Source organism: Dipodomys spectabilis, unplaced genomic scaffold (genome assembly GCF_019054845.1).
Source record: "Dipodomys spectabilis isolate Male_0828 unplaced genomic scaffold, ASM1905484v1 ptg000095l, whole genome shotgun sequence".
Taxonomy (NCBI): domain Eukaryota; kingdom Metazoa; phylum Chordata; class Mammalia; order Rodentia; family Heteromyidae; genus Dipodomys; species Dipodomys spectabilis.
Window position 1 is genome coordinate 5121727 of NW_024870772.1, and position 25670 is coordinate 5147396.

The 25670-nt window shown below is 32.7% G+C and overlaps 1 protein-coding gene across 2 annotated transcripts in view; it reads left to right on the top strand.

The window, feature by feature from the left end:
- Dach1 (dachshund family transcription factor 1) overlaps positions 1–24658 on the top strand; it is a 381247-nt gene extending 356589 nt beyond the window's left edge. For both annotated transcript variants that reach the window (XM_042685761.1, XM_042685760.1), the window contains one exon: positions 21905–24658. In XM_042685761.1, the coding sequence (XP_042541695.1) occupies positions 21905–21942 (38 nt within the window). In that variant the 3' untranslated portion in view covers positions 21943–24658. The remainder of the gene's footprint in view (positions 1–21904) is intronic.
- Positions 24659–25670: the final 1012 nt, after the last annotated feature.

Below are 25670 nucleotides of genomic sequence, written 5' to 3' on the forward strand. Positions count from 1 at the left end.
GTGATTCTCTCTCCCATGGTTAGGGACAGAATGCAGACATGCCACAATAATGTTTGTTTTATTTTTTTTATTTCTACTGTTCGAACCATATTAATGAGAACATCATTTTGGAGAACTAATTATTTCTATTTGTCTTGTGTCACACTTTCTAATTCCCCTATATTAGCACAGCCAAAGCAAATTAATTGCTTTTCCAGCAGTTGAACCTTGTCCAAGAATGAGCTCACATTCCCTTCCAGTTTCCCTGTTTGTAGGAGTGCATTGTGTCAAAAATTTCTCTTGATACTAAACATAGTCTTGAGAATACCTTTACAGATTTCTGTGTGCTCACTTGATGAAATTTATAAGTTTAAGTGACCCACCAGGAAAGATAAAGTTCTTAGCTGCAAGATTATACATCAAAACAGTTAAAGTGAAATTAAAATTAAATGAATGAATCTCACTGAAGCAAAAAAAGCAGTAATTAATGGTTCCCTTAATTGTCTTCATAAAATATTTGCATGGGTCTAATTTGCATAATTTGCATGTATTAATTAATCTTTCAAAGGAATTTTGTGCTGAGAGAAGCCAAAAATCTCTTTGTTTTATTTAAGATCTAATGAAATATTTATCTTCTTTAATGAACTTCTCATCTTCATTAAAATAAAAATTGCACAAGTTTGTATGTTTTAAATGTTTTTATAATTGAAGTATTCAAAAATCCTCCTTAGACTTACAACAGCTGAAAAACAAACACATTATTTAGCATTCAGTATCATTTTAACAACAGCAACACTCAGCAAAGTCCAATTTCACCTTCTTAAATGTGACAAAGCATTTGTAAATAAAAAATATGACTATATTGTTTTAAAATTAAGACTTATAAAAGCCTGGACATTTCTTTCAATGTCAATGGCATTTTATGGTTGATACTCTGGACACCTGGAAGATATGGATAAGAAAGGATCAGTGTGTTAAATTGTTTTGTAGATGGCTCATTGACTGAAAGTATTTTTATCTGGTTCATAGTCATGAGGGCATCAAATTCATTTGTTATTAGCAGCAACTTATAAGTTTTCTGGCAAGAGCTTTCTGGTTCCTATCCTATTATTCTATTCTATTCTATTCTATTCTATTCTATTCTATTCTATTCTATTCTATTCTATTCTTCCTATTATTCTCATACTATTTGCCTAGGAATCGAGGGTGGGGCATTTGGTTCTGTTCTCCCAAACTGAGAGATTGTAGTGAAAACCATGAATCTTTTCTTGGAAAATGTAAGTTTAAAAATCCCATCAGTTAGCAAATGTTCAAGGAAAGTGGGGAATGTTAGGAATCTACCAGATACACAACAAGGGAAGGGAAATGAAGATCTTTTAATTTAATATAATTCATTCTTTTGAATCAGTGTTTGAGCATATTGAGGAATTTCAAGTAACTTGTCTAAAGTAAGTTACAGTACATAGCATTTTTTATACTTCCATTTTTGTTGATTTTTATGGCAAGCCCAGTTCATATTTGAAACATATGAGCATAGATTATTTGGCTTCAAACAGTGAGCCCAGAGACCTATAGTACCTTGGTTTCTATATGAGTTGTTTCTTCCAGAAAATCAATCATTTTATCTCACCATAATATATGAAATAGGAAAAGGTTAAACTAGATAAGGAGAGTGGAATACATGTCTAAGGATTAAGATTCTAGATGCAAATGTATAATTCAGTCATGTGTTAAAATTCATTACATTGACTTTGGATTTCCTGTCATAGCCATCTTTAGTAAAGAGGCATTTTTACTTATTAAGGTCAAGATTATCTCTTACTCTTGCAACTTCTTTCAATTTTCATTTTCTTCACTTGTCTCTAAAATACAACAAAACTTACTTTCCAATAAAAGAATGAGAAATGAAGTTGTTTCTAGGGACAATTGATAACTCAGATATAAAATGAATGACAATGTAGATCTTGTTTAGCATTCATTAAGAGTGTAGTTTATTTAGATAACTGATTTCAAAAGGATTGAAATGAATACCATTTAGTGTTAGGAAAGCAATAAAAAATTTGAGAGTGATTGCATCTAACATCTACAGAACCATTTATTTATATAACAACATTAGTAACTCACTTTAACTAGGAAAAGACCTGTTATGGCTGATATGTTTATCCAAAAAAGATGGCAGAAACATCATTTTTATTTCCTTGAGCATATACATACACAAAAAAAGCAATTCCACAATCTTTCTAGACAAACAGATAGAAAGACAGACAGAGAGACAGACAGACAGATAGATAGATAGATAGATAGATAGATAGATAGATAGATAGATAGATAGATAGATAGATAGATAGATATTAGACAGGTGATAATTAGAGATAGATTCTAGATCCAGCATTTAAATTGCCATGCTGCTATTTATAATTTGCATAGTACAAAGTATAAGTAAATATTTAATTTTGAGGATTTCTATGCTGTGAAACTTAGACAATTATAATAATTTCTAACCTATAGGTTTGTTACATGGATTAATTGACATATTGCAAAGGCCAAATATTGAATAGTTTTGGCAGTGTTTACAATTGTGTAATTATAATAGTATTCATATTTATTAAAAGTAACATATATTGAGTGACTTTTTAAAAAAATATTTTAGGTTAATGAATACTTTTCTCCTCATCCATGACTTAAATTGATTAGTTGTTCTGCGCATTTGACAAATTTATGCCCTGATGTAAAGTTCAGTTTTTAAATCCATTTATACAATATAGTTTAAGGATTTTAATTTGTAGCCACATATCATACAGGATTATCCTTTCCAAAATTAAAGACAAATTACTCATTTTTAATATAAGTTTAAGATGGAAATATTAGAGTTTCTTAATTTTTTAAATTGAATTTTGGCAAATTTCTCTTAACATGATTTGTGCTTTTACATAGTGTCAAGTAACTACAGCGTCTTCTAATTCATATATAATCACACTCCTGAGATAGTAAATCTCAAAACATAGTTCTACTTAAGCTTACTAATTATACCTATAAAACGATGAATGATGGCTACAAATTATTGGATCTGACTCTCATTCTTTATTTATTTCTCCCTGGGAGAAGAGTGTTGAATGGGGAGATTTTAAACCATAAATTATTTCTATACATATTCAGTTGTGCTCATGTTTAACTTTGATTCCATACTGTAAATTCTTACATTTACTTCTAAGGGCATATAAAACCATTATAACAGATTAAGAAATATTTATTTACTGTCTTTGATAAAATATTTACTTGTATTAATAATCTCAGTGTCACAGGCTCATGATCCTAGCTTCTCAGGAGACTGAGGATCATGCTTCAAAAGCCCAGGAAAGAAAAGTCTCCATGATACTCTTTTTTTTTATTTTAATTGTGAAAATACCGTACAGAGGGGTTACAATTACATGGGCAAGATAATGCGTACACTTCTTGTCAAGCGTTGTTGCCTCCTCCTTTGTTTCCCCTTTCCATCCCTTTTCATATCACCCCCCACCCCCCACCCGATCCTTCTCCCCCCCCACCAAAGTTGTAAAGTTTGTTTTTTGACATAACGACTTGTACATCTCATTGTACAACCATGGGACCTATGTTTCTTTGGGCTTATATAATTTTTTCCAAGCCTTTCCACTTCCTAACAAATGGGGCAATGTCATTCTTTCTGATGGCGGCATAGAATTCCATTGTGTATATATACCACATTTTCTTGATCCATTCATCTACTGAGGGGCATCTCTTATCTCCAATTAACCACTCAAAAAATGGAAGTGATGCTGTGACTCAAAGTGGTAGAGCACTAGCCTTGAGCAGAAGAGCTCAAGGACAATGCCCAGGCCCCGATTTCAAGCCCTGTGACTGACAAAATAATAATAATAATCTCAGTTGTTATTATCTTTTTAAATACTGCGTTGCTTTATATACTTTTAGGCCTATCTGGCTCCAGGTTATTCTTGTTAGTCTTTTGGTTAATGTTAATGAATACGTCCAGCACTTTAAAAATTTCACAATCTAAGCCTTGTTTTTGGTTAAAATCTGGGAATAAAGAGAATTTTCTCAAGTGAAAAAAGAGTAGATAGAAAACAACAGGAATGGAAACACCTTCCTTGTCTATCCTAAGAGATACTAGGTCCATTTACATGTTGCCAAAATAGGACCATAAGGTCAACATTACCATATTCATTTCTAAATATGTATTTTTAAAATGCACATTTTTATGTAATATTACAATTTAAAAAGTACTGTAACATCCTTAATTCTATTTATGGTAATTGATTGTAGTAAGAAAGAAAATGACCCCTTGATCAAAAAAAACTGGTAACATAACATGTCAACTTATAAACCAAATTGAAAATAACGGATCAGTCACAAATAATGTGAAAAAAACGTGTACAACTTTTCTGAATAAATACAATGACAATGACTCTGCTAATTACTCTTATTTCAGACATCCTTTTTTTTCCTCCTCCTCCTCTTATTTCTGTGTGTGTGTGTGTGTGTGTGTGTGTGTGTGTGTGTGTGTGTGTGTGTGTGCGCGCGCGCCAGTACTAGGACTGCACCTCAGACCTCAGAGCCCATGCTCTGTCCCCTAGGTTTTTTGCTTAAGACTGGAACTCTACCATTTGAACCATAGTTCCACTTCTGGATTTTTGGTGATTAATTGATGATAAGTCTCAGGAACTTTCTTGTGTGGGCTGACTTGTAACCAGGTTTCTTCAAATCTCAGCCTCTTGAATGTTAGAGTTACAGATAGGAGCTTCCGGTGCCTAGACCCTTTGAGATGATATTTTAAAGCTGATATCTCCTTTTAAATTTGTGCAATTCATGTTAATCCTTGTGTGAGGCACTTAAAATTTTTGAGTACCACAAAGAACAAAAAATTGCCCATGTAAATTAAATTACTCTCCATTTATCAAAATGAAAAACATATAATGTAAAATGTTACTAATCATATATTGTAGCTAATAGATTTTCATTACCTCAAGAACTTGCTTTTCAGTGTTTCCCCAATAGTAGAATCAAAATGTAACTGTAATAAACCTTTATCTATATTATTCTATTATATGTACAGATTTTATTATAGACTTATAATGAAGTTCTAAGATAAATGCAAAATGTAACTGGTGATATTTTACAACCTACTAACACAACAAACGTTTGCAGGTGACCCCCATTACACTGAATATTTAGATTTAAATTACATTAAACTATGACTTACGGACTCTCAGTAAGTACAAGTCAAGAGCATGGCATTGGTTAACAACTAGCCATCCATCCAGAGGAGGAACAATAGCACTAAAGAATATCAGACTATCAGCTGTGATGTTAAACAGTTGAACAAACCTCATTTTGTAAAATAAATAAATAAATAAATAAAACTAAACATAAAGACTGAGCATACTGTGTAGAGGTTACAGTCTCTCACAGGATGGTTTCATGTGTGCAAAAGAGTCTGAACTCCCTAATTAAAAAAACACTGATGAAATTTATAGACCCTGTACACAGATTACAAAAATTAATGCTCGAGAAACCCAGAAAATTTTGGTGAATTTTTTTAGATTGCTTATTTATTTCAGTATAACTAGATTTTTGTTTTTTTGTTTCTAGGAAGCCCATAAGAATTATTTTCCTAAATGAGAGTGTAAATATTTAGATCGGTGAGTAATTGCCTGCTTGGATCTCAAAGGCAATTCTTGCTTGCTTGTTTTGAGTGGTATTTCAATGTGTGATTCTATTCCTTTGTGAGAAAATTAGAACCCCAGCATTTATTTAAACCCAACAATTGAAAGAAAGGCTGTGAATTCTCTCAACTCAGTAGACTCAATTACATGCTATTTTTACAGAGCAATGAAAATTCAAAACCCTTTCCAACTACTTTCTTAGAGCTACAGAAATATAGTTTACATACAGTTGTGATTTTATTTCATCATTCTAAGCCATTTTATTTTTTAACAGTTGCAGTGTGTTAACACAAAATATTAGGATATAAATATGCATGTAACTTTAGCAATATGTCATGTGTCCAATGCTTGTTTAAAATGGTTTAAAAGAGACTTGAAAAATAATGAATAGTGTATTTTACTTTGGGCAGAATTTATAATTTATGAGTAAAATAGACTAGTAGCATGACCAAGATATAACTATATGGTATAAAATTTTATTTTTGTGATCTTTTTATTATATATATATATATATATATTTTTTTTTTTTAACCAGTCCTGGAGCTTGAATTCAAGGTCCTGAGAGTTGTCACTGAGCTATTGTGCTCAAGGCTAGTGCTATTTCACTTGAATCAGAGCTCTACTTCTTTTCTGGCTTTTGGTGGTTAATTGGAAATAAGAGTTGCACAGAATTTTCTTCCTGGACTGGCTTCAAACCATGGTGCTTCCAGAGTAGCTAGGATTACAGGCATGAGCCACCAGTGCCCAGCTTAATTTTATTCAAAATCAACAACTTGTAATTGTATACAACATCTCATACAGAGCATCATGAGTTATGAATCTAATATAGAATAATTAGACCAAAGTCTTGATAGATTCATAACCTCAAATACTTAGCATATTTTTGTAGTGAGAATATTTAGAATATTTTCTTAGAAATTTAAAATGTGCTGGGTGTAGGTGGCTCACACCTGTAATCCTAGCTACTCAGGAGGTTGAGATCTGAGGATCACATTTCAAAGCCAGCCCAGGCAGGAAAGTCCATGAGACTATCTCCAATTAACCACCAGAAAACCGGATGTGGCGCTCTGGCTCAGTGTTAGAGTGCTCAGCCTTGAGCTGAAGAGCTCAGGCCCAGAGTTTAAGCCCCATGACAGACCAAAAAAAAATTTTTAAATGTGCAGTTCTTTACTTTCAACTTTAGTTATTACTTTATGAAGTTAAGAATTTTATCTGCAATATTTGTCCCCTTTAACCATGATCTTACTCCTCTGACTCCCGCTTGAGCTTTAGAATTACTGCTTCTCTTTCTTCTTCCATGAGTTCCTTTAGTCCTTGATTTCTATATGTTTGTAATATATTCAATAGTTGTCTTTCTGGCACTGACTTACTCAATTTAGGATAGTGTTCTGCAGTCCCATCTGTATTATCACAAATTGTAGAATTTCTTTTTCTTTAAAGCATAAGTAGAATCCCATTATATGAACCTTTTCTTTATGCATTCACTTACTGATGTACACTTAGGTTGACTCTACAAGTTGGCTAGTTTGAGTAATGCTGAAGTGAACAAGTGGGTATTGGCATCTTTTGGATAAACTGATTTCAAATCTTTTGGGTAAATACCCAGAAGCAAGATTGATAGCTTATTGACAATTCTATTTTTTTCTTTCTTTATTTTGGTTTTTAGTTTAGTTTAGTTTCAGCATTGATTTTGCCAGTATTGAGCTTTGCTTAGTTTTCTTGCCCTCTGCCAGTGTTGTAACCACTTGAGCAACAACTCCATCTTGACTTTTTTGGTATTCATTGGCAGTGGAGTCTCACCATCTTTTCTGCCTAGACTGGTTTCACGATTATGATCTTCCAAGTCTCAAGTTCCTGAGTATCTAGGATTTCAGGTGTGAGAAAGCAGTGTAAAGCTATTTTTAGTCTTGTGAAGAAACTTGATGATCTTCTTCCTTGACTGCTTGAATTTGGCTGTTTCCCTAATGGCCCTAATTTAAAATCCTACCAACACTCTAAAATTGTTTCTTGTACTACGTATTCTCAGATCTTGCTATTTTTTTTTGTCTTTTGGTTTGAACATATTCTGACTACTGTGGTTTTAGCTTGTAGTTTCCTTGTTGAACCATTAGTTGGCCACTTTTATGTCTCCCTTAGAGAGATCCCAGTCACATCAATTACCCATTAAAAATGGCGTGGGTTTTTTTTATTTGTTTTCTTTCTTGTTTCTTTCTTTTGTAATTTTACAATAATTGCCTTTCTGTCTTTAATCTATTTTGAACCGATTTTTGTACAAGATGTTTGTTTGCAAAGGCAAAGACAATTTTCTTACTCCTATTTAATGGAGACTGTCTCTGTGTTGAAAATCAACTGGCCATACATACATAGGTTAATATCTGAGATCTCTAGTCAGTGCTATTGGTCCATGTGTCTTTTTATGTTTTGCCAGTGTGGTGTTGTGCCAATTATTATAGTATAGATATTGTAGTTTGAAATCAAGTAGTGTGATCCAATTGTATTTATTATTATCTCAACTATTTGGTGATTTTCCTTTTCTCACAGTAATTATATAATTTATTTTTAATTTCTTTTTTTTCACTTGTTTTCTCCTAACAATCAATCTGTCTACCACCATCTAGAGGCTACATTTTCATATGAGTGAGCCATTAAATACAACAAGTATTTGAATACATTATGAAGTTGTAGTAGTTCCAAAATCATAAAGTTATATTATTGTGAAACTTTAGAATATACTGTTCCCATTTATTTTTTCTAAACATTTTTTTTCCTTTGGTCTTTCTTCCTGGATCTCTTGTCAATACTGTAACTATTATAAAATCTTCACTACATTGTGTAACATAAAATAACAGAGAACGTTATGAACACTTGTTCAAAATAACTATCAATCTGTCAGGAGATCATTCTGTGAATGATTCTGTGAAATGTATGAGAGGAAAAATTAATAGCATTCTGTGAAAAATGATTAGCATACTTTCTAATGCATATAATACCAAAATTTCCATGCCCACATTTAGTCATTTAAAGACCATAGAAGAGTTGCATTAAAGTTAAACAGTATTTTATGGAAAGAATTTCACAAATTATTATTATGTTATATATTGTTGTAGCCAAATCACTTATCAAATGTTTACATACCCCAATGCTGGATAATTGTATCTTTCCTGAATAATTAAAAATCTAATATTTGTAGAAACTCCAGTAATTCTAATAATCTACACATTTAGTTTATTCCTGTCAATGTTGCTCTGGAGGATGAGATTTTCAGCATTAGACTTGTATGCCTAATTTTTATTTACATAAAATATAAAATATTTTTGTATTTGATTTTATTATAAGATACAGAATTCACATGTTTTTATGTGTTTATCTTCTTAGAAAATATTTTATTGTAAAGATGCTGTACAGAGGGGTTATAGTTACATGAGTAAGGTAATGAGTATATTTCTTGTCAAGCATTGCAGATCTTTTTTTGAAAAATTTCTAAAAATCCACTTCCAGCTTAAAGAATTTAGTTGCTAGTAGCATTCTTCTGAAGCCAAAAATTGACTTAATAGAGAAAAATCTTGAAATCAAAAGTTTTGATATTTCCCCCAAAAGATGTAATAGAATAAAGCTTCTCCTTTAGTAAAATAAACACTTGAATCCCATGCTTCTGTCACATAAATAAAACATTTCAGAGCACAAAACATTTCATTCCAGTTAAATGATGGACAAAGAATAACTTATTTCAAAATCTCTAAGTCTATAACTTCTGTGAAGTTTAACTACCAATATGTTTTACCAAACATAAGAGAAATCTATATTATGGTTGCTTCTGAAGAGATCAATAGATAGATCTGTAAATACTAAATTAGAAATCTGGTCGCTAAATTTGTAATCAACATTAAATTCTAAGACACATAATCATTATAGGAGATATTCTTACAAAATGAAAAGGAAGCTATAATGAATGTTGTTAATTGAGGAAAGGAGTAATGAGGGCTCAAGTTTTGGTGAGATATGGACCAGACTGGGAACATACATTTAAAGTGCCAGGAGTAAGCTAACTTGTAGAACAGAAGAGTAAAAGGAAAGCAGTGGATGCTAACCTAAGAAAGAGTTCAGATTAGAATACAGTTTGGGACTTGGTGACAAGGAATTTGATATGATTTTTGTAAATGATGCATTGAGGTGGAGCTGTAGAAGTATCTGCAGAGAAAAGAAGCTGGAGTTTAAAGAAGAGGTCCAGACAAGACATAACACTTCAGACACAATTGAAGGAAACTCCTTTACATTAAAAACAGAAGTGCTTCACATTATTTTGAGACTGACATCCCTCCTCACTCCACCTTTTCCTTAGAAAGACCACATAACAAGAGCAACAAATGTATCATTGAGGAGCAAAGACTCTTCAAGGGGCTAAGAATTAATACATTTAATTCGCTACACTATTTAATATGTAATTATGTTATCTAACATTTGCTAAAAAAAATTTTCATTCTTCATGGCAGCTGGAAAACAAGGATTAAATTTTGTCCCTGAAAGTGACTATAGAACACTGAAACAAAAAAATGTTCACTGCCAGCATATATCCATGAAATTAGAATAGCAAATGACAAAAATACATAGTAAGATGTTATTTTGACTTATTTATTTAGTAACTTTGTTGATTCTGCAGATTTTATCTGTGACAAACTGTCAGTTTCAACTCTTACATTAAGAGACATGTATTTTTCATGATATTGTTTCATATGGCAATATGTTGGATATCGGCCCTTTCAAGTAATCAAACTACATTGGATTGAGCCATAAACAAAAAAGCACCAATAATTTACTCTCATGGTAAGCTTTTTCTCCTGATGCATAGATATTCTTTGCAATCATTTGAAGAATGTAATGTGTTCTTATCTTGTGAAGGGAGAGTAAAAAGTATACTTATTCTTTGTAATATGTACACAAAGGAAAAATGATCATGAAACAGCATTCAAATTACTTCAACAAAGTGTGTATTATACCAAAAGAATATTGGTGACACACTCTACTCTTATCATTTCTCAACATGGTCAGTTCTGATGCATTTATGAAATAGACTCATCAAGTGTCAATTTAAGGCTATAGTATTAGAAGAGTTTTTCAGAGTCCTGAAACAAGGTGCCTGATAGTGGGATCTTCATACAAACACATCAGTAGGTAAATGGGAAAGAATCTGTACACAGAATTACAAAGTGCTGTTCTTATAGCTATCTAAGTACATTCCTATAATAAAATAAGAACTGAAGTCTGTCTAATAGATATGGGAAGAAGTTAGTTTTGTTTGTTTGTTTTAAAGTAGTTTTGGGCTGGGAAGGTGGCTTAGTGGTAGAGTGCTTGCTTTGCATGCATGAGGCCCTGGGTTTGATTCCTCAGCACCACATAAGCAGAAAAGGCCAGAGGTGGTGCTGAGGCTCAAGTGGTAGAAAGCTCTTCAGCTCAAGGACAGCACCCAGTCCCAAAGTTCAAGCCCTATGACCAGCAAAAATAGATAGATAGATAGATAGATAATTTTTAAGTAGTTTTGCTTGAAAAATTTGGAAGTTTCTAAGTGCAACTGTGCATTGCCCTGTAAAGAATCATACAGAGTTCCGATGGCAGGAAAATAAAGATTTTTTAAAAATTTAAAGTGGTTTTGACATAGCTTTAATGAATTACTCAAATTGATAATGCTTCTTAAAATTTAACCTTAATTCAAGAGATAAGGATCTACATGATGACTGAAGTTAATTTTATTCATGTCACAATTGCTAGTGATGGGAAAATAAGGCAGTACTGACAGTAACCACAGCCACAAGCTATTAATTTTAATGGAAATGGTGGCCTAAGTTACCATGACCCAGGGCAGAATTTCACAGTGGGCATGAAATATACATATATCAGCATTTATCTTCTTCTTAAATGTATGCACATTTATTATAAGATACTTTGAATTTTAGTTAGAAAGTTTTGTGTTTGTTTTTTGAGATTATAAAGAAATCTGGCAATCTCAATGGAATGAGAACAAAGTAGAACTCAAGTAAATTAAAAGTGTACAGTGTTTAGGATATTCCCTGGTTTCCTGAATTTCTTTGTTTCTAGAGACAGTGATAATTTGTAAGAGGCAACATTATCCATTAGCATTGCATATTTTTTGATAGCATATTTGGTGTTTTTCCATTACTTTCCATTTAGAAAGCATTTAGTGTCTTATATTTGTTACTATTTGTGGCCAGTTTGTTGATATTTTCATGATTAATTTGTGAGAGACTCAGTCTGTTTGCTTAGAAAGCATTCATTATGGTAAACAGCAGTTTTAAAAGTTGCAAAACATAAGAATGAACAAAAATTGATTCTGAGTCATTCTACCACTGAATCAAAATTTCTGAGGGATGGCAAATACCTTGTCTTGGTTTCTGTTCAATGTAGTATCTTTGTAGATTATTTTTAACGGATAGATAACTTTTTCTCTTTTCCTTTTGGAATTCAATAACTGTGACAAAAATTTAACGATCCTCTAGGTTAGTTTTGCTGTGTGTTTGAATGGCATGAAGGCTTCTAGTAGAACTTACAAGGTTGAAGTTAGGTTTTCAATTTGTTCTAAGTTGCAGAAGATAGGAAACTGAGGTCCATTAGCATGTGATCGCCACAACAACTGAAATACAACTTTGACCATCAAATTGTTTCTTATGATGCTATACTAAAGATTACCTCAAAACTTCAAAGCTTAACTAAGTTAATGGTACACATTTGTAATCCCAGCACTCTGAGCTACATAGTGAATTTAAGGTGAGCTTGGCCTACAAAGTCAGATCCCTCTTTCCCTGTCTCAAAGCAAAACACAGCAAATGAAACATTTGTAGAACCTTTAAATTTAAATTAAAGATTTTTAAAAAGCGATCATTAGTTTCTATATGAATGACTTATTTGGATTTTCTGCTTTGTAGCAGTTCTCAGGCTGTAATAGGTATTAGCAAGACCTGCTCTCAGACTAGTTTTATACAGGCTCCATTGACAAGCTCACTCATGGGGCTGTGACAGGCCTTCTATCCTCAAAAATGTCTGACCTCGACCTTCAGTTCTTTGCTGGCCATTGACTAGACTTGTCATCAACCATTTGCCACATAAGACTATCCTCTGGGAAGCTCACCACCTGGCAGCCTGCAGCATCAGATGAAACAGTCAAAAGACCTCATTAAACTTTTTGCATTGTTGCATTAAACTTTTTGGAAAGAGAAGTGATTATAGTAGTCAGAAACATTACTGGCTATTTTATCAGCTGCCTCCTCTGAGGGCTGTAGAAAATAGCATTAAGGTACTAGGTGGGAATAGGATTAGAATAAAAGAAATCATATAGTTCAATTATTTAATGGACCCAGAAACTGTCTTAAAGAATACCAGATGTCTTTGATGCTAATGTCATCTTTGACTGGTAAAATTTACCTGAATAACTCTTTTTTTGGACTGAAATCCAGAGCAAACATTCTCACACATTTTCTTTAGATTTGATCCTTCTATAAGCATTCTTTCTAATATGTTTGCTAGTGTATTCTCTAATATAATTTGCACATCTTTGATTTCATGACTTATTTGTGAACTTTGAAGTTGAGTGCACAGAAGACTACCTTTTCAAATTCTGGAATGGCATGTGATTATTCTCACCCACATACTGTCTAAACAACATTTGAAGATTCCCTTAGAACAGATATAAAGAAAAGCCATTCCTTAGCAAAAATCATTTCTTTTATTGAAATTCTATTATATGAAACAAAAATTAGAAAAATCTTTCACTGAAATTTTCCTATCACTTGTCAAGTTTAGCCCCAGACATGTATTGCAGTTTATTACTGTGTAAATATGTTAAATATGGCTCTAGAGACTCCAACCTTTATTCACTCACAATTGTTTCCCTAAATAAATGTAACCTTTATTAAAATTACCAAATCAGACAACCTATATATGAGAGAAAAAACAATAAATGCTAATTTTTAAAAGCTGATTTTTTTCCCTGCAATTTTAAAGAACTTTCAAAAGCTACCTTTTGAATTGCTATTCTTTTTTTTTTTCCCCCATAGATAACATAACAGTATTCTAAAAATGTATTGTTAGGATTCTGTCTGTCTTTTGAAAAATCCCCCTTTCCCTTCTCATTAGTATCATATTTTTATTAGGCAAGGAATCACTTTTATTGTAGGTATCATTTTAAGCATAAAAATTATTTCTTCATTACTTAGACTCAGATTTCCTTATTTTACCCTATCCCTGTTTCTTAGTCTTCTTTTTCTCAGACAATACAAGAATGACAACAAAGAAAAAAAAGCACTGTGTTCCTGTCTTGGGGTTCATTTCACTTAACATCATCTTATCTGGTCATATGTACAAAGCTTTTGATCTTTTCTGCATGTCCTAGACATAAACTAGTTATTGCAACTAAGGGAAACCATGGGACCTATGTTTCTTTGGGCCTGGCTTAACTTCACTTAATACATTTTTATGTACCATGTGATTTTTTCTTTCTTTGTATGTTCCTTACACACAGTATAACCCTTGTTTTCACTATATTTGATGTTGGTGCCCTTCATCTTGTATATTCACTTCTCTAATTTGGGGAGGGGAAGGGGAAAAAAACCCAAAGCACTTAAATTGGGATACAAGTTGACCCATTATAACAATGAGATGTACAAGACACTGTGTTGAAAAATGAACTTTACAATTTAGGCGGGGTAGGGGGGAGTGTAGTTGAGGAGATAGGAGGGAAGGGATGGTAGGGGAAAAGCAAAGGAGGAGGCAACAATGTTTGATCAGAAATGTACTCATTACTTTGCTCATGTAAATGTAACCCCTCTGTTCAGTATTTTTACAATAAAAATGAATAAAAAAGAAATACAAGAATGGAGAAAGTAATGAGAATTTTCAGTGTGTTTCACTTTGCTGAAGTAGGGAGGTCTCACCTTCCAATCAGGACAAGGTAACCTAAGTGCAAACTACCCCATTTTCACTTGCTGCTACATTAACCACTCTGATGGCATCTAGCTTCTCCTAATGAGTGCTTAATTAGAACACACATGCACACACAAATACTTTACCACAGTAGAAATATGATTTTTCTTTATTTTCATTAACAAGACAGTACTTTAAAGAGCCCTATCCTCTGCTTTTCACTTTCATGTTTGATAAACTTTAAAAGACCACTTAGTATTCGTTTTAAACAAAGTTCACAGAGAAGTAATTTTCTCATGGTAACACACGCTGGTTAACATATACAGTCCTAACTAACAGGTAATAAAGTTAAAAAGACTTCATGAACTTTACAATTATAAATTTACCATTATAACATGATGGAACAATAGACCTGAGTCTAGCTTATGTCCCACTCAGTCCAGTAAGTTCCATGAATTTGAACTGTTTCTTTGAAGAACTCTATTAAGAAAAATCACCAACTAGTTCTTTACTTTCTAATACTTAAATAAGACTTATGAAAAGCCTGATAGCCAAGCAGAGAACAAATTGATCATGTGAATTATGTCCATTTAACTGCTAAGATAGTGAATAATGCAAATTTTTATTAATAAAATCAAATAGTGCTAATATATTGAACTTTTATTTCACCAAGGCAAACTATTTTAGATTTGACAATTGGTTTTCAACATAAAGAAATGATAAATATCTGAGGAATAGATATAGTAGTCTGATTTAAACATTATGAAATTTATGCACATATTGACATATTACATTTTACTCCACTATATGTACAATTTTTCTGTTTTCAAATTAAAAGTAAGTCTAAAATGAAATGAAATTTATATTGAAAAAACTTATGACTTATAGATGAGATCAGAAACTTATCATTTATAGATGAGATCAGAAACAGTATAAAGCTGTCATACAACTTTTACCAAGATAATTTATTAGTATTTCCCTATGTTTCTTATTTATTCTATCTAATATTTGTGAATTATATGAGAATAAAATGTATATATTATAACCCTTCCCTTTTGATACTCATCCATATTTATTTCAGGGAGAACTAACATTGAGTTTCTTCTTAGTAAAACAGTCTATTTATTAGCTCAGCAAATATCTTATTGACCCAATACATTTATCTAGTCTGACATCCAAATTCCACATTTGTCATTTGAACCAATAGTTTCCTTTATTGTATTTGTTTTCTCTCATTGTTGAACGCATAGTAGGAGCATATGCTATGTTTACTTGATATTTCTCTTTAGTCTCTTTAATCTGGAGTGTTCTCTTAGCCTTATAAACATTTAGTAATTGAGAATTTTATGTGATACTATCAATTGTTTTAATCAAATGCTTCTTATTTTGCTTAGAATGTTTTCTCATTGTATTCTAAGCCAGTTAATTACTATTGTGCAATTATGATAGTCTCATGGTTTAATCTCCAGAAGCACGTAATGTTCCTCTTTTGCTCATTTTGATGTTAGTTTTTTGTTTGTTTGGGGTTGTTGTTGTTGCTGCTGTTGTTGTTTCTTGGTCCTGGGGCTTGAACTCGGGGCATGGGATGCTGTCCCTGAACACTTTTTGTTCAGGGCTAGCACTCTACCACTGAGCCACAACACTAATTCCAGTTTTCTGGTGGTTAAATGGAAATAAGAGTCTCATGGGGACTTTTCAGCCCAGGCTGGCTTTGAACTGTGATCCTCAGATCTCAGCCTCCTAAATAGCTAGGATTCCAGGCATGAGCCACGGGTGCCCGGCATGTGCTCTTCATTCTGATGGTTCCTTCTATATATACTTTATAGAGCATTTCTCAGATACTAGACAATGCTCAGTATGCTTGAAATAAATACACAAGGTGTGATGCTATAAAGGAAGTTATAGTCAGACTAGATAATTGCTGTAAGAAACACTGAGTTTGTTGGTATAGTAAATACAACTTGGGATAGAGTTTGTACCTATGATAAGTGGGAATAACAGTACTTGGTTTCTAGAAATATCATACCTAGGCTCCAAATTTCATCTACAGGAGTATAGACAAGTTATTCAGCATAAAAATATTTTGTCAGAGAGCTTCTCAGCATAAAATTTAGAATTACCCATTCTCTGATACGTAGACAAACACCAGCTTCATCTTTCATCAATTGTAGTTTGTTGTGATAATTATGATACATTTATAATAATACACAGCTGGACTGGGAAGTTGGCTCAATGGTAAAGTGCTTGCCTTGCATGCATGAGGCCCTGGGTTCGATTCCTCAATGCCACATAGGCAGAAAAAGCTGGAAGTGGTACTGTGGCTCAGGTGGTAGAGTGCTAGCCTTGAGCTGAGGAGTTGAAGGACAGCACCCAAGCCTACAGTGCAGGCCCCACGACTGACAAAAAAAAAAAAAAAAGAACACACAGCTATTGAACAGATATAAATACGTAGACCCATAGTGTCTAGATCTTCACTCAATTGGGGGTAGATTCTTCTGCATGAAATATCTTTGATACCCAGAGAAATAGGATCATCTTCTGTTTGAAAGTAAACTTCTCTTTGTACATCAATGGCCTCAACATTGTTGATTCTGAAAATTAGGCAAAAGGCTTTTTCTTTAGGACACTGACAACAATGTCAGTGTTTTAATATACATTATATAACATATACTATAATATTACAAGTTAATACAATCATCAAGGTAATGTATATTGCCTAAGACTTAGTGACTAAATATACCCAACTTGGCGAAGATTCATCATCTCCATCTGTAGATCTTCTATTGCCTTCTCAGCTTTCATGGCTTGTCTCTCTGTTCAGTTTCCCATCTAGAAAGAATTTTGTGACAGAACAGCTCGCTCTGTAAGGATCCCTTCTAGGTCCATAATTCCAATTTTGTTCTGCCTGCCTCACATTGTTAAAGTTCAAATTTCTCCTTGCAACGTTATGCTTACTATTAGAGTCTAGTACGTGGTACAAAGTTCTTTCATACAAATGAGAGCTTTTATTCACTGTATTTGTCTCAAATAAACTTGTGATTATTGCTTTAGATAATTTAACCTAGCCCATGTTTCTTCTTACAAGAGAACTAAAAGGAAAAATGTCTAAAACTGTTCTTGGTGGTACTTTCTTTTAGTTAATCTTCATTATTAGCCATAATTCAGAACTTTAAGGACTGGAGGTATAGCTCAGAGGTAGATCATATTAGAAGAGCTTTCTTTAAGCATAGAATTTGCTATTCTTTATTCAATAAAAACTAATAGACAAATAGTGTGGGACTTTTAGTTTAACAAATAAATAAAAGTACTTTATACTAACATGTAATAAAGCATAGTCTATACTCTAATTTCAAATGTGTTGTAGTGTATTTATGTCTGTTAGGTAATCCATTACTTATACTAGTAGATCTCAATTGTACAGACATAATGTCCTAGCTATAGTGCTATTCTATATGACATCATTCTCTAGAGCAGCACTAGGGGCTTATGCCAGAAACTATACAAAAATGGTCTGGGATCTAGTCTTCCATAAACATGAATTATCTCTATGGCCTCAGATTTCTCAGCTATAATCTTTAATTTACAAAGAAGTAGTCATCAAGTCAGATACGGCTGGCTCACACCTAAGGCTTCAACTACCTAGAAATCTGAGACCTAAAGAACCACAATTTCAAGCTTACCTAGGTAGAAAAGTCCATAAGATTCTATCTCCAGTTGACTAGCAAAATGTCAGCTTAAAGAAAGAAAGTATATTGAGACTACAAGGCCATGAGTTTAAGCCCTGGTACTAGCACTAAAGGAAAAACAAACAAGACAACAAAAACCTAAAACACAACAACATAATTAAGATATATTGCAACTTTTTCTACTTTCATTTTTAATTATATGCATACACAATCTTGAATATATTAGCATTCAAACATCTGGGAATCAGTTGAACTGTTATTATCTGCATCTCATGAAATGATGTTTACTCTGTATCCTCTTATAAATGGGTTTGCACTGAACAACAGTCTCTCAAAGTATTTCTCATGTGCAATGTAGACTTTGTGTCGCTGCTTCTTTGCTTTAGCAGTAGCAGAATGTTCTCACTCTAAATATAAAATGATAAAAAAAGCAAGAAACAATATTTTCTTTAATTAGCTTCTTCCTTTGGGGGTTTTAGAAAAGAGGTTATGACTTGACAAAGATCCTTCCCATCTGTTCTGTTTGTTTGCTTTTTATTTTGACTTCCTTTCCTTGTCTTATCAAATATCACATGAATCATTAACATTTGTTTTCATCACTTGTTTTGATTTCCTTTGCTTCACATGATTAAGATATTATGTTGAGAGAGGTTCAGGGCTACCATATTTTACATTAACCTCATATTCTCTAAGTAAATATTAAACTTTCTAGATATATAATCTTATATCTTTACCTTGTGCTGTGTCAATGTTTTCCTTCAACTCTTCAGTAGGGAGGCATGTGCACGAATAACTGTTGTGTGAAGGTTGCAGATTTCATTAGAGTACAGGTGTCTGGATTTAAGTTGTGAGCAAATAGATGTGATCTTTAATAAAACTACTTCTCAACTGGAAGTTTGATTTATTGAGCACTTTACTCAAAAGAGATATAAGAAATCCTTTTACGTGTTTCCAAGGGCGTTCTACTAAAAATATAATGTATATCTTGTGTATTTTGTGATGCCTTTAATGATCATACTCTCTTGTTAATGATATGACATTATTTTCACACAAGATGAATTGGACGCTTCGTATCACCCAACTAAGCAACTTGAAATTGTTCCAATTAATTTATATGTTATCCTCTAATTTAAATAATGATCTACAATGGAATACACACTAATCCAACTCATAGTTTCTAAACTGGTGATTAGGCTATTTAATACACTGGTTTTTATAGGTGAAATAAAGGATACACTGATTTTGTCTGCAAGCTTTAAATATTATCAATGACTGCAGGAAATAACAACCTTAAAATCGGCCCTAAACTTAGATTGATGTGAATACAAAAATAGAGATTTTGTTATAGACTCTTCTTTTATTTTTCTTCTCAGTCACAACAAACAAACGTGTAGATTCTGTATGTTTACTGGTTCCCATTGAACAGTTTCAGGTATTATATTAAGGCCCGAGACTGGACGAATGGTGGATCATCAATGGAGGATCACTTCCCTAGCATATATAAGGTCTTGAGACTAATACCCATCATGGAAATAGAAATATTAGCAGAGGAGAAAGCAAGAGAAAACAAAGCAAAACGTTATGCTGAGATAATGTTTTACAAAGAATTTTAAAGTGTTTCTTCATTATAGAATCTGTGGTTGCAAATCTACATAATAATCTCACATGGCATACAAAATTTCACACCTGTGACAAACTATTCAGTAATTTAGATTCTTTCTTTACACCAAATTATGGCTGAACAAATCAAATCACAATGAACTTGAAACTATCAGGAATTTGTAATTTAAATAGTTTCACTCAACCCCTACTCCCAACTGCTTTTAATTAGAACCGACTTTTTAATTAAGTACTCCCACAAACAAAGTTGAGGTTGATGACTTTCCTGTCATATCATCCCCCCTTACAAAAGCAAATAATCACAGTGTCAAAGGAAGGCTTTTTTTTTAAAAACAGAACATAAGAATTCTATCTCTATTTCCATTGAGTCTGGAGAGACCAAAACCAAAGTTACCCCTGGGAACCCATCAAGGTTCTGGTCCCTGAAACAGTGAGTTGAAGTCAGAAACACTGACTTTTTTTTCTCCAGTTGCACAGTTACAGGGAAAGTGGTATAATGAAATAGACACATTTGGATTCACACAGGTATCATATTTCTGCACCTCTATTTGGTAGTTCTGTGAAAATACAAAAGGTAATTAATCATGTTCAGCCTGGGTAATTTTATTTGGGAAAGACACTGAAAGCATGTTTTCTTCTGCTAGTTGTTGGTACATTTAGAGTTAAAAATCTACAGTACCTTGAACACAATAGGTGCTTCACAAACATTAGCTATAGTTATAATGATAATTATTTTCCTTATGGCCAGTTTCCTTGATCATAAAGAGAGGCAAGGTGTATTCATGCTCTGCCATGCTGTGTGTGTGTGTGTGTGTGTGTGTGTGTGTGTGTGTACACACATGCACTCATTTGCTCACACCCCTGAAATTAGGATGTAGATGGTGCCCCTTACCTTTTTTGCTTGCCTAAGTTAAATTTCTTTATTTTTAATGTTTGATTTAGAAAACTTATTTAATATGGCAATAAGTACTAGTAAAACTACTAGCAACATTCAGTATTAATGACAGATCACAGTTAGGGGCCCAAAGCGGGTAAGGTATTTTTAGATCTTCTATCTAGCTTAGATAGTTAATCACACTCCATATGCCTCTTGAAGCAATAGTGCACATTTAGAGTTCAGGACTTTAATATAATTTAAAATAATTTAGAAAACTTGTTTTCTGATCACTCTTCCTTCTATTGTAGATAAATTGAAGTGTATATATAATTTACCCAAAGATTTACAAACTTCAGGCCATACTTTGGAGGAGGCATGTTACCACATACTATATGGGAATATGCTTATGTTGTGTATAAGGTTTTACATTGGATTTAAAATTCCCCTTTTCTTATTTCTGCTTCATTCATTGTGTTCAAAATTTGGTGTTTTTCTATTTTTCCAGATTATTATGGGTCTTATTTTTCCATTGGTAAAGGGGAGTAATCTATTAACAACTTGACATGTATTTGTTGAATTAGTCTCATTTCTAGAAGGAAAAAGTACAGTCCACTGACAGTGATGAAATAACCTTGGTGGCAGAAGCCACCATCTTAAGTAGTAACAAATGTGCACATAGTTACATTCCATGGCATACTTACACCACCGAGGAGTAAGGTGAGGGCTCAGTCTTTCCTGATGCAGACACACCTGAGTGCCTTCACAGAAAATTTGGTTCTGCAAGCTTGCAGGAAGTAATTGTCATTCCACACAAATGAACAAGTTTTGCATATCAGTAGCACACACACACATACTCTTATCTACTTTCTGAGTGCTCTGGAACTGATATCAAAATAGCAAATATATATTTATGAGAACTAAAAGTGCTGTGTTCTTCCTGATCATATAAACTCAAGGTAATTATGAAATTAATGTTCAGGATATGTGACACTGTTCCTTCCTAAGTTACTGAAACTAAAATGAAGACCAGAAGTTTTATATCAAACTATGTACTTTGTTGCTACCTATGTGCCCCAAAGGCTGTGATATTAATTATCTTTATTATTTATTTTTAGATGGGAGACTGTATTTGAAGACTACTGTCATGTACTGAATCTATCTGGTTGAAGAAGTCAAGTTCATATAAAGAACTTTGCTGTCAGACATTTGTCATTGGCAAGTTTGGAAAAACTAAGGTCCTTTTAAGGAAACTTCTTCCATTTTGTGTAGTAATGTTCTTTAACATTTAAGTACTCTACAAAAACCAAACAGTTTCCTCCACTGATTTCGTCTGTGATTCATACCAGAGACCTGCGAATGTTTGTAAATGTACAAGTATCAAACTTCTTAGTTAATATCTGCAACTTTGCTGCTGGACACTTGTATACAGAGTTCAAGGCAGGTGTGACTAAGACCTAGCCTTTTTTTTTAATGGAATGAATCATTTCTCTCTTCTGAAAATTCTGTATTTGAGCACATTGACAGACTCTTACAGCAGTGGTCACTAGACTTACAGAATTATGTCCCACCACACCATCAAGAAAATGTGGAAATGAAGTTGTAAGGGACATAGAGGATTATGAAACAAACAACAAAAAAAGAGTAATATTCTGTTACATTCAGTTTTAAACTCCGAATTGTGGGTTTTCTTCCGAATTTTTTTTCAGATACTTTCAAAAAGACCAACAAATGGATGGTAACAACTCAATGAATTATACATTTTGCTTATCTGAAAAGAAGCATTGACTATAAGCCAAAAGGTTTCACCGATAGTCTCTTTTACTTAAAAATTTAAAAAAATAAATATACATATATATCTAATTGTAACATGTTTTCATTCCAAACTGGTAGTGGTATATAGGATTAAAAATAATAATGTTGCTTCCTACTCAAACTGTTGGTCACATGTACAGTATATAAACATAAAACACACAAGGAAGGTATTATGTATGCAGTAGGATACTAGAGTTTAGGAAAATGACAATTTTAGAAAATATGTTTTTTGTCACCCTGTTGGTCAGAAAGAAGTCTTTCTGGTTTTAACGCATGCAGGCATGTAAATATTTGTCTGGAGTCACAGTATTAACGAATGAGATCTTAAGCTTCTGGTGACCTGAGAACTCTCAGTCAGCCATTTCTCTTTGATATCAATCCCTAGTCAGTGCTGCGAACTGCACTGTTGAGAATGGATTGTGGCTGACCTGTCAATCCCAACACCAGAAATATTTTTATATGTTAATGTCATATTATGTTAATGTTGCTACAAAAAAAGAAGAAACAAAACTTAACGAACCTGTGTTGTATCAGTCGAATACCAATGTAACCTTGAGTGATAAAGTTGAACTGTGTTTTGCCTCCCATCACCGCAGAGGGATGGGTGGGTTATGTGTTATTTTCACTGTCTTTTTGAAAGTTACAAGTATGTGTTTTCACTTTTGTGCAGATAACTGGAAGTAAAGCTGCAAATGATGCTTATTATACGCTAGTTAAGTTCTTTCTCTCTCGCTCTCTTTTTTAAATACAACTAGAGTTCCACCTTTAAGGACTGATATAAATCAGTACTGTTACTGTCCCTCATATGATATCCTGTCATGGTAAACTTTTATGATTCTAACATTATTTATTACCATAAAACAACAAAATCTTAAGTGTCTAAGCAAACTAGATGGAAATGTTTAAAGATTGTATTAATTGGGTAATAATTACTTGGTTAAGAAAAATGTAACATTATAGATATTCTGGCACTAAGGTTTTTACACATTTTAGGTCTTCCTTGACATGCCAGAACCTTCATCTTTGATGTAACAAACTATTAAACAATTTAGTCCATTATTTGAGATATTATGAACAATTCCTATTTTAGCTTGCTTAAAAGGGAGAAATATTTTCCTTTAAATAATGTTCGTAAATACTTTGTAGAACCTTGGTTTTCTAAGTAAAGTTTGTTCCATAATCATCTTTCATTACTGAGCACAAGAGATTCTATTCCTAGTTCTGTGCATTTTGGTTTGTTTGGTTTCCCATATGCAGTCTTTAAAGGATTGTAAGAACACTTAAGGTTGAATGAACTTGTGGCAAGCTTTGGAATCGTACACTTTTTGAAACTTTTTTTAAAGAAGCCTACAACTTACATATTGTCATAGAATCAGCCTTTGTTCTCCTCCTGGCATACAGTCACCTGTTATGTGGGGTTAAATAATTTTGAAATTCATATTTTCAAGACCTTTGAGAATGCTTTAGTGTCTGGTTCAACATAAAAGGATATTTCAGCAAAGATTAAAGAAAAAAATGCTGTCATCTGTATGTTAAGAAAGACTCTTTACTAACCTGTTGTAAATATTACAATTCACAAAATGTAATTGTAAGTCTGTAACTTAATCCCCCCTCCCTTTTTTCTTTTAGTTAAACTAGTTGGTTTAGAAATTTATGTTTTTTGGCATAAATAAGTAAAATTGTGCCCATTTTATGGTTTCCATGCTTTTGTAATCCTACAAATATTAATGTCTAGTTGTTCTATATTATAACCACATTTGCGCTCTATGCAAGCCCTTGGAATAGAACATACTCATCTTCATGTAGGACCTATGAAAATTGTCTATTTTTATCTATATATTTAAAGTTTTCTAAAAATGATAAAAGGTTATTACGAATTTTGTTGTACAAAATCTGTACAAAATCTGTTTTTACATCATAATGCAAGAATTGGAAAATTTTTCTATGGTAGCCTAGTTATTTGAGCCTGGTTTCAATGTGAGAACCACGTTTACTGTTATTGTATTTAATTTTCTTTTTCTTTTCAACAATCTCCTAATAAAAATGTCTGAAATCTCCCTGTGACTTTATTTACAGTTCGTCTTTATTAAATTTTCGTGAAATGCAGAGCATTGAAGGAATATTTACTTTCTAATGGGAGGCATCTAAAAACAACATAAGTCAGCTATTTGCAATGGGAAAGAAACAATGCTCAATGATTTTATTTAACATGCAACTGCTTCTATCTCTAATATGAATTACTCTGGTGAAAAACATCATAAAAGCATACTCTGTAGTTATTGTTTAACAAGCAGATTTTCCATATTTTGTTTCTTGCCAGCTAAGCAAACTGCCCCCATATACATGATTTATTTATGTACATTTCACAGTTTATGAAGCTGTTATTTGTACCTTTTTCCTTTATATTCTTATATTCCCATGATTCTTATTTCACAAAGCTTTGTGCTGAATAATGTAAAGTAGACATGTTGATGGAACAAAATATATTATTCCCATATCTATAGGAGTGTAGATTTGTAACTCTAACTCAGTGTTTTGCTTTTGCTTTTGATTCTATTATTGGGGAAAATGCCTTCAGTAAAATATCCTTTAATATTATATAAACATTTTAATCAAACTAAAGTGCAACATTTGCAGAAATAGTAGGTTGCTATCTCTGTGAATATTCTAAATATTCTCAGGAGAATGGAATATGCATTTCTTTTCTGTTTAAATGAGTTATTTCAATGAATTCTTCAAACAGCATATAAACTAATTATGATACTTGTTTAATAAAAGCCTAAAATGTTTATGTGACCATTACAAACACAATTTTTGTCTTCTGTCATTATGTGTTTATATCAGTAAGGCTTGTGTTAGAACATTATGAAATCTCAGTGGAATTCAGGGATAATGTAGCCTTTCCCATGTGCTTTCGTTAAAATTTGTGGTCTGCAAAGTCTTTTATAACTGGAACAAAGTATTGAACAAATACAAATTCTAGAGATTGCAATGCTAAAATACAGAGAGTGGACATGTTAATAGAATTAAAACATTATTGTAAGTGGAAATGTTAAAAAAATGTTAAAT